The sequence below is a fragment of the Geospiza fortis genome, unplaced genomic scaffold (assembly GCF_000277835.1).
Source record: "Geospiza fortis unplaced genomic scaffold, GeoFor_1.0 scaffold662, whole genome shotgun sequence".
Lineage (NCBI taxonomy): Eukaryota > Metazoa > Chordata > Aves > Passeriformes > Thraupidae > Geospiza > Geospiza fortis.
Window position 1 is genome coordinate 1,249,898 of NW_005054450.1, and position 10,259 is coordinate 1,260,156.

A 10,259-nucleotide genomic window follows, 5' to 3' on the forward strand; every position below is an offset into this window, starting at 1 on the left:
GCTCGCGGCGCCGGGAGGCCCCGGTGCGGTGTTTGCCGCGGGGGCTCTGCCCGGTGGCTCCGCACAGCCTCGATCTGTGATCGCTGCAGTAACAGCTGAGAGAATGAACTCAGATCTCCGTGGTCGTTAGGAAGGGATGGGATGGGCTGGGCTGCCCTGGCAGCTGGCATGGTCAGAACAGCCGGGCAGGGATGGATGCTGCTGCTGGATCACTGCCAGTGACCTCCCTGGCATTTTTGTTCTTTCACGTTCCAGAGCTGACATTGCTTTGATTGGACTGGCCGTGATGGGTCAGAACCTGATTTTGAACATGAATGACCACGGCTTCGTGGTAAGTGAGGAAACAAATTGTTTAGGAAGGCTGACTAGTAGCACTTGGGATTGGAGCTGAACATTTTGTGGGTGCTTTCCCCTGCAATTGTGATGATGTAATGGGTGTTATTTCCTCCTTTTAGTTATACCCTGTGCCGGCCTTTGTCCTGTTTCCAGAGAAGAGCAGCGGTGCATGCCTGTACTCAGCTGGCACCTGATATGTTAATTATGCATGACTTTTCCCTGAAGTTTGCCTTGGCCTTGCCATTAACCACAGGTTCTCGAGGCACTTGCAAAGACATGCTCAGGTTCATCCCTGCCCTGGGCCTGTCACGAAGGGAAGTGGGAGCGCGCAGGATGTTGAACCTTGCTTGTATAATTTGTAGTCTGAGCTGAAGTTACTGTTCCATTGGCAGCTTTTACTAACGTGTTTCCTTGCCCCCCCAGGTCTGTGCTTTTAACAGGACAGTTTCCAAAGTGGATGATTTCCTGGCCAACGAGGCCAAGGGAACCAAAGTGATTGGTGCTCACAGCCTGGAGGAGATGGTCTCCACGCTGAAGAAGCCCCGTCGCATTATCTTGCTGGTGAAGGCTGGAAGTGCAGTGGATGACTTCATTAATAAATTGGTGAGGCAGACATTCATTCTACCTGAGACTTCTTGCTGTCTTTTGGAGCAGTTTCCTCTGGAAGTCTTCAGTTATTCATCATTAGTGAGGTTTTGAATGTATGGAGGAAACCTAAATGCTGATTTCTTTTTGACAGGTGCCATTGTTGGAGACTGGAGACATCATAATTGATGGTGGGAATTCTGAGTATAGAGATACCACGGTAAGCCTGTTTCCTGCCTAAAGTGAATGAATAAAATACGCACAACTTTTCCACTTCTGATCATCAGAATAGTTGCTCAATAATATGCCATCAGCCCTGTGCTCTGGAAAAGCCAAACTGATTTCTGCAAAAATCATGCAGGCTATTAAAAAGCAATTAAGGACTGTACTATAAGAATGTTTTTATAGAAGTTACCCAGACCACGAGAAAATATTTTTTTCAACATGTTTTAAAGAGTGAAGGCCTTTAGAAAATTTTATTTTACAATGTTAGGGAGTTTTCAGGGAGATTTATAAGTCTAAGGATATTTATAGATTGTTGCTTTTTCCTAATCCTTCGTGATTACAGGACAATCCAGTAAGACAGAACTGCTCGTTTGGCTGTCTTGGTAGTGGAAGCAGCAGAGTAATTATCTGCTTGTGAACAGGCTGTAACTGTAGAAGTTACAGAAGCTACATTAGCCTCTCTGGGGTGTTCATGTGAAAATATTGCATTCAGACTGGTGTTTCTAAATCTTAGAAGAGGTGCTCGTGTTCATCTTCCTGCTCCGACATCCTGATCTTGGATAGGTGAGCTGGCCATGCCAGAGTGAAAGGCTCAGTGAGGGTCAGTCCTTGGGGAGCTTGCAGCTGTCCTGGGGGATCTCAGAGGCAATTTCTTGCCCTTAGAGTTTTCTGTGCTTGCACCTTCACTCTGCAGTGAACTCAGCAACTCCACCTTGGGCCTAATCTGCCTCCCCCACATCTTCACACAGAGCATGTGTCACCTGACGCCTAATTCCAGGCCTCTTCTGGCCTCAGTGCTGCTCGTGTCTTTCTGGTGCTTATAAGAACTTGTTTTTTCACCATGTCACTTTTGCAAGGATCCAAAGCAACAGGAAGTTTCCTAATGCTCACTTTGGTGTATGAACAAGCTTTCTTAAGGTTAGCTTCTAGCACATCCAAAGCAGAACTGAAAACCTAATTTTACATCCCAATTGCTAGCCTTTGTGTGTAAGGCTCTGGCATGAAACAAAATTAAATAGTGCTGCTCTGCTCTTTGTTCCAGAGGCGTTGTAAGGAGCTACAGGCAAAGGGCATCTTGTTTGTGGGAAGTGGAGTTAGTGGTGGGGAGGAGGGTGCCAGATATGGACCTTCTCTCATGCCAGGAGGAGCCAAGGAAGCCTGGTAAGCATCATGAACTGCTATGTTTTCTTGTTCAGAATGGTTTGCAACAATTCATGTTGTGCACTGAGGGAGGAAAAGAGGAGGGTGTGGGTGTGGAAAGAACGAGATGTGTTGCCATCTCACTTCCTCAAGGCTCCAGGTTTCTCAACCTGGCTGGGGTCATGGGGCAGTGCTAAGCCTTCATGTAAGGCAGAACAAAGGCTTTTCTTCCAGGAATCCACAGGCAAAAGTAGGACCTACAGACATCTGAAGGGAGAAGGGAATTTTGCTTAAATTTTAAACAAGTATTTTTTCTTATTTTTTTCTTTTGAGACTGTACACACTTGGGAAGCTGCTAACCATGAATCAGGCAGCAGCAAATGGCCCTGTAGTGACACATTATAAAAGGAGCTTCAGTACATGTTTGTGCTACTATTGAATGCATCAGTTTATTTGCAAGCTTCTGCATGCTGCTGTGCTGTTTTGTACTCATGCCTCAGTAAAGGACTGCACATCAATGCTCATATTAGACTTTATCTCTGGTTGCCCATTCTCTGTATAATATGGAAAGAAAAGGTGTGTCTAGGCTTTAAGTGAGCTTTAATATCTCTTGAGTCCCTGTCCATTTGCATTAGTGTTTCATACCTGTATCAGCCTGTTCAAATTTGATGGCACAAAGCCATCAACAACAGTAAGTTTCTGCCCAATCATCTTTTGCCTTGATAGCTAAGTTGGGACAGCTTCTGTGTTCAAATGGAGAGGATATTTCGGCTCCTTGAAGTGCATTACGCTTGTCCGTACAGTGTTGGAAGCATGACTTGCTTGTTCCAATGTCTTGCAAGCTCTAGTTGGGAAAAACAGATTTAATTGACATTGCTGTGTGGATGGGTTATCAACCTGCCAAGTGTCCTCAGCCCAGGCTGCCTTTTGGCAGGTTACAGAAGGCATCATACCAGTAGATTTTATTTGTTTTCTCTTGTGGTGTTTGTATCCCCTGCCTGGCTGCTAAGGTGTATTCTTTCTCCCCACAGGCCCCACATCAAGACCATATTTCAAAGCATTGCTGCTAAAGTGGGATCTGGGGAACCTTGTTGTGACTGGGTAAATAGTTATTTGATACTGACCCTAACTTGGGGTTAGATCCTTGCTTAGGCAGTTTGGTTGCTGAGGGAACACAGCACCCTCAGTGGCTGATCTTCTGGCTGTGCTAATTTCCAATTACCATCTCTGACAACTCATACTGTGCAATGGAAAGACAAAGTTTTGTGGCTGGGTCATGTGCTGGGGGAGCTAAATGGACCTTTGAGCCACTGGTTTCTGTTAGCACTGTCTTTGATTCCTTCCTTTAGGCAGAAGGAAGCCATGGGCAGGTATTAAACACTGGAAGTGATGACAATGCTGTTGCTGAGGGGATTTTTGGATGTTTCTGAACAGGTGGGAGAGGAAGGAGCTGGACATTTCGTGAAGATGGTGCACAATGGGATTGAGTATGGAGACATGCAGCTGATCTGTGAGGCCTATCACCTGATGAAGGATGTGCTGGGCATGGAGCACGATGAGATGGCAAAGGTGATTTGTGGTTTTTCATGTCTTTCCTTTTTTTGTGCCATGGTCTGCCACTGGTGGGGTGCTGGGCTTGGGTAAAGCTGCTGCATGTACATGAAGTGAATTTTTCTGACGTGCTTCCTGCAAGAGTGGGGTACAGTATTCCTCAGGAGCTTTACATGAGATAGGAGCAGTGAGCACAGACAGCTGAATGCTTACAAATGTTGTCTAAACCTCTTGCCATGCTGCAGTTGATTTCTCTCCAGGAAGCACCTTCATGTATAGAGATGGGAACTACCTTGCCTGAGAAGAGCTAGTGAAATACTGAGCATTATAATCAAGCAGGCAAAATATATACATTAATCAATTAAAAGATATAGTAGAGACATAGCAAATTGCGGTGTGTATGAATATGTATATACTTTTTCTCCTTTTTCAGGTATTTCAGGAATGGAATAAGACAGAGTTGGACTCTTTCCTGATTGAAATCACAGCCAATATTCTCAAATTCAAAGACAGTGATGGCAAATACCTCCTCCCAAAGATCAGGGACAGTGCAGGGCAGAAAGGCACGGGGAAGTGGACAGCCATTTCTGCTCTGGAATACGGAGTCCCGGTCACACTCATCGGTAACTGGTGCTTTCATCTTTCCTACCCCCATGTACCACATCACAGTAATGACAGGGGAAAATATAGTCTGAGCAGTGAGCCCACAGCAGGGCTGGGCTGGCAGAAGAGGCTCTTGTAGGTGTAGCTGTTCCAGCTTTTCTGCCCTGACAGCTCCTGGGTTTTTTTGCTGGGCTTGTTTTTGCCCTGTTCCTTCAATGCTGGCAGTCCTGCTGTCACCTGTGTCCCTGGTGTCTGCAGTGCTGTGAGGACTCAGTGATGTTCAGGGGAACATTAAGTGTTGTGCTCAGAGTGCTGTAATGCAGAGGAGCTGGAACACATCTGCAACACGTTTAGAGTGCCCTAATACCACAGCTCCAGAGCAAGTTTCCCATTGAGTAAATGAGTCAAAAGGTTCTTTGCTCTCAGATTTGCTTTCATTTCCATGCTTTCTCTACCTCTTTTTCCTTTGCATTGGCTGGTCAAGTCCTGAAGATAAGAAAAATTACATTCAGTAGCTAAAAGAAAGTAACTGCAGTGTAGCTGTCAAAGAAACATGGCTGCATTCCAGCAGCAAAACAAGTTCTCTAAATGGTTTTAATGTTTTACCGCTGCTGTAGTCCTTCAGTTCTAGGCTTGAAACAGTGTTTCCTGCTTGTACTGCTAATATTCTCCTCTTTGGGGTGCTTGCAGAGATCAAGGGTGGAGGAGACACTCCCTGATGAGTGCTCTGCAGTGCCAGGGAGCATTGTTAGGTAATAGCTGATAGGGAAGTGCGTGCCATAGTCCTTGTGCAAACGTGGCCACTCTCAGGGCAGTTGCTGTGTGGTTTTACTGCATGAGCATGACTTGCAGACTTCTGCTTGTAAAAGCAGAGTCATGCTACTCCTGCTTTTTCGTGATTTTCCTACCGTACTGCTCCTCCCCTCTGGAGAAGGAAGTTTTTGCAGAAATGGAAATTAGCAGGTTCTGATTTAGGTGTAATATGTCCTCCTGCTGTAGGGAGGATCCAGAGTCTTGTGAAAACATTACTCAGTCTTTAGTCTTGTAAAAACATTACTCAGTCTTTTTTTTTTAATTGTTGCTGATTTTGCAGTGTGGGGTGGTTTTTTTTGTTTTTTGGTTTGTTTGTTTGTTTGTTTGATATATCACAACTCAAAGGGTGGAACAAAATGACAGTATGAAGACTTGCTTCTCTTTCTATCAGACCCTGAAAAGCAAACTTTTTTCTCCCTCATTTTACAATACTGTCTTCAATTGCAAACAAGTACAGCTTAAACCAGCTTGATTAGGAACTCACTGAGCCAGCCTGCCAGATGATATTTAGTAACCTGTTTAGTGATGTTAGAAAACATTCTTATGGACTTCTGAATACTAGTGCTAGGGGCCTACCAGATTTATCAATCTTATGTCATCCTGTAAGTTAACTTGCTGTTTTATTCTTGATTTTAATTGCCCTTATTTTGCATATGTGCATTTTAAAGCACATCCAGTTAATGTATGCTGGCATTTAAGGAACAGCTTTTTATCTTAAAAGCATGATACAATACTTGGTGAAGTCTTCAGCCTTGCTGTTCCCTAGACTGCAGTAAATTCTCAAAATTGAGAGCTGGTAAATGTTCCTGAGGATAAACTTTTATGTGGATAACTTGTGGCTTTTTTCATTATCATTTGAAAGCTGTATCAGTCAAGACTTACCCAATGGTTGTACTGAGTGGCAGTGTTGCTGTTGGAATAATTCATTTTTGCACCCGTTATTTTGCTTGTGTACATGGCTCATCACTCAGTGACACTCCATGGTGCTTGGGTATCTCAGACATGGACAGGGATGCCCAGCTTTCTAATGATCTCCTCTTGCCTGCCAAACCCAAAGGTGAAGCTGTGTTTGCACGGTGCCTGTCTTCCCTCAAGGAGGAGAGAGTGCAGGCCAGTCAGCTGCTGGAAGGGCCCAAAATGACTCCATTCAGTGGGAACAAGAAGGCCTTCCTGGAGGACATCCGCAAGGTGAGTCCTTGTGCAGGGTTAGAGCAGGTTTGGGGTGCTCTGAACCCTGGGGAGGAGCTCTTGTGTTCACATTTCACGAGAACTGGTTCCTGCTTTCAGCACTGTGCATTGTCTCCTGGTGTCCACAAAGCACAATGTGACCCATTCCTAAGCAAAGGAAGGTTAGGAAGGATCCTGAAGGAATTCAGCTCTAAGCCACAGTGGGCAGAGACAACTACATGGGGCACAGAGATCATAATTCATGCACAGGAGCTTGTCCACCCCTCAACACTCCTGCCTTTGCCTGGGTATTGCTCTCTTGATCTCTCTCTGTTGAAACCAAACTTTCCAACGGGAAAGGATATTTTGTTTCTCAAATAACTGGAATGTTGCTACTGTAGTCATCCCTGTTGAGATGTGGGCTGAACAGATGTGGGCTGAACAGAGTGCATATCCCGTGAAGTTAGTTTGTTGTTCAACTTTGTGAGACTTCTCTTGGCATGTGATTTTGGTTTTTTTTTTTTTTTAGGCCCTGTATGCTTCCAAGATTATCTCATATGCTCAAGGCTTCATGCTGCTGAGACAAGCAGCCAAAGAATTTGGCTGGACACTGAATTATGGTGGTATTGCACTGATGTGGAGGGGAGGCTGCATCATCAGAAGGTAATTGAGATGAGGAGGTAACCTGGCTGCTGAGGGGAGAGAGAAGAGCAGGCAGTTTAGTTTATGAGGTGCTTGGCTGACAAGCCTAGAGATTTCCTTGGAAAATCCATGGAGTTACTGTGCTGGTAAGATTCTGAGAGGCTGTAGACAACACCAAGGGTTACTAGATGAACCCACTATTCTGGTGGCTTAACTGCTGAAAATGTTTTTTTATCTTTGCCATATTTGGAATCTTAGTCTGGCTGAGTGAAGTTTTAGCACTGTAAGTTTTGAATTCTGGGCCTTTGTTGGAAGCTGTGACATTTATTCCTGGTTAACTTTTGCCTAGTGTGTTCCTGGGAAAAATCAAAGATGCTTTTGATCGAAACCCTGAGCTCCAGAATTTGCTGTTGGATGATTTCTTTAAGAAAGCTGTAGAAAACTGTCAGGTAAGTTCCAAGGAAAGGAGAGCATAAAACCAATAATTTACAGCCAGGACTTTTCTGGGTTTTTCTCTTTGAAACTGACCAAGCTATGACTGGAAACTGAAGGTTCCCTTTTTAGTGGGGCAGAAGAGCCTTAGGCAGAAATCCAGCAATTCAGAAGGACCATAATATGAGGAAAAAAGGCCTGGCCTGTGTGAACATTCTTTTCACTGCCCTGTGTCTTGTGCCTGCTGTGCGGTTGGATTTCAGCTGAGCAGACCATAAAGCTCTGTTCCAGTACCATTGTTTGCAGCAGCCCCAGAACAACAGTTCCAGACCCACCCATTCTTTAGGCCTGTGTCTGTGAACACTGTCCTGATTTGGATGGCGCTGATGGGTGGAATTAAAACCACATTATCTGGCCAAAAAAGAAGTCTCATATTATCCTTAGTAGTTCTTGTAACTGAATCTGAATATTCCATGCAAATTACTAGACCAGATGAACAGTTGAACTGAGGATTATCCATGTCTGTCTGGAGTGTCAGTGCTGTCCTCTTGGGCCCTTGGGCGAGCTTTGTTCTGTGCTTGGTCAGAGGTCCTGGAACATTCCCCTCAGAACATCCCCACTGAGTTCACGCTTTTGAGATGCTCTGACCATGTTTATGTGAAAGAACATCATCCTTGCTTGAGGCTGTGTTTTGTCTGCATGTCTCAGCTGTTCTTATCCTGCTGTTAACTCGGTCTTACTTGCCATTATTTTAGATCAACCTCGTTTATGTAAAATTGGGAATCTGCTGCTGTATTTGCTCAGACTTGGTTATTAGATTGCACAGAGTGTGAAATAGCACACACAGTTGTACTGGAGTAGTTCATGTGCCTGCATGTCCCCCAGAGCCAGCATAAAACTGATCAGTTTCCTTTTCCCCCCTTTTCCTCTCTCCCAGGAGTCCTGGCGCCGTGTGATCAGTACTGGTGTGCAGATTGGAATCCCTATGCCCTGCTTCACTACAGCACTTTCTTTTTATGATGGATACAGGCATGAGATATTGCCAGCTAACCTGATTCAGGTAGGTACTGAAATCTCATCATGCTGCTATTTAAATACTGCTGTAAAGGTCTCAGTGGCAAGATGTCCTAATCATTCACAGTATAGGTTGCCTAATATATTTCTGTTGAACCTGGAATTTATGTCAGTGAAGCACTTATAGACAGCTGGATAAAGAACACCAGAGATACTGGTATGGCAGTGCCCTGTGTGTTTGTATTCCCTCTGTGAACCAAGGGTAATGATATCTTTGAACTCAAATGGTTTGTAGAGAAGTATCTTTGAATGTTTGGATGTATGGAAGTGCTGTTTTTTTAGATTAGTACCAAGCAGAAATACTGTACTTGCATTTCTGCAGAACCCTTAATTTAATTATTAGATATCAGTACATTTTTCATTGCAGTGGTTTTGCTAATAATGAGAAAACAATTTCGAGTGTTATAATATTGGACTCCAATCTTATTTCTACTATTCTTTGTTAGGTAACAGTAGGTGCAACTTCCAGGACTCATATGATACTGACATTTGTGTGTCTGGTTTGTCTGTGTGTTCTCATTCCAGGCTCAGCGTGATTACTTTGGTGCACATACATATGAATTATTATCAAAGCCGGGGGTATTTATCCATACTAACTGGACAGGCCATGGAGGAAATGTGTCCTCTTCTGCTTACAATGTCTAATGGAAATTCTTCCACTTGGAGCCGAGATACTGTAGATCTCCAACATTTCTTCTAGAATATCACTTTTTACTGTACTCCACTAGAACTTGTGTTTGGACACTTTTGTAATAACTTGGGGGTGTGTTTCATACCTATATGTATATCTCTCTATATGTATCATATAAGAAAACTAAATAAATTTAGTTATAAATGTATTGAGGTGTTTTCTTTCCACTGGTGCTGGCCAAAACTAAGTAAAATGTTTTTGTGCAGTCTTTAATAGAATTTATAGTCATGTTAGGTTTATAAATATTGTAGTGCATAAATTCCTAGGGGTCAAGACAGAGATGACTGCAGTTTAGGAATTGCTGAGATGGAGAGTGGCAGACAGCACAGGAACTTACACAAGGTTCCAGGCAAATAAAGGCCTTTCTCCTGTTGCTGTGGTTTATTCCTAACAGGCAGTAGCTTGGCTTTGACAGATTTAATTCCTGGGCATTCAGCTGCCCAGTCTGTCACACTGAGCTCTGCTTTTGGTGGAAGGGTGGGATGGCTCATGGAGAAATGAAACTCATACTCCTGTCACCATTCTCCCTCCATCTGTTGTTCTCAGTTCTCAGCATAAACATTTTGCATTTTTGTGTGCTTGCACTTCCCCCCCCCAAATCTCCCTGATTCTTCGCCTCTTATTCCACCGGGGCAATTAAAAATACCCACGCAACATGCAAAGTTGGCTCTATTTTATGTCCTCCCCCTGCAATGCTACTGCCAGTCCTCTTCAGGACATCTGAAAATTCACCCGGGTGTCTGAACCTTCTTATTTCTCAAAACCTGTTAAATTTTGTGCTGTGCACGCTGATTTTTTACATTAATTTTTGACCATATATATTTCTACTAAGACAGCTACTTAGTCACTAGTTGACTATCTGTATGAGGTAAAATGTAACTCTCAACTGACGGTACCTTTTCTGCAGATCACGCGGTAAGATTTGGGAGTTCTGTGGAACAAAACCGGGGGACGCCGACGCTGCCTCGCGGGGCGGCCGCGCGTCCCCTCACGGGGCCCC

General features: G+C 44.1%; 1 protein-coding gene across 1 annotated transcript; it reads left to right on the top strand.

Moving 5' to 3' along the window:
- PGD (phosphogluconate dehydrogenase) lies at positions 1 to 9,407 on the top strand. Its single transcript, XM_014309777.1, has 12 exons — positions 1 to 331; positions 760 to 939; positions 1,076 to 1,141; positions 2,189 to 2,307; positions 3,318 to 3,387; positions 3,721 to 3,855; positions 4,271 to 4,460; positions 6,311 to 6,441; positions 6,950 to 7,083; positions 7,412 to 7,511; positions 8,432 to 8,554; positions 9,094 to 9,407. The coding sequence occupies exons 1-12, from the start codon at positions 137 to 139 to the stop codon at positions 9,211 to 9,213; spliced, it is 1,563 nt and encodes a 520-aa protein (XP_014165252.1). The 5' UTR covers positions 1 to 136; the 3' UTR covers positions 9,214 to 9,407.
- The last annotated feature ends 852 nt before the right edge of the window (positions 9,408 to 10,259 follow it).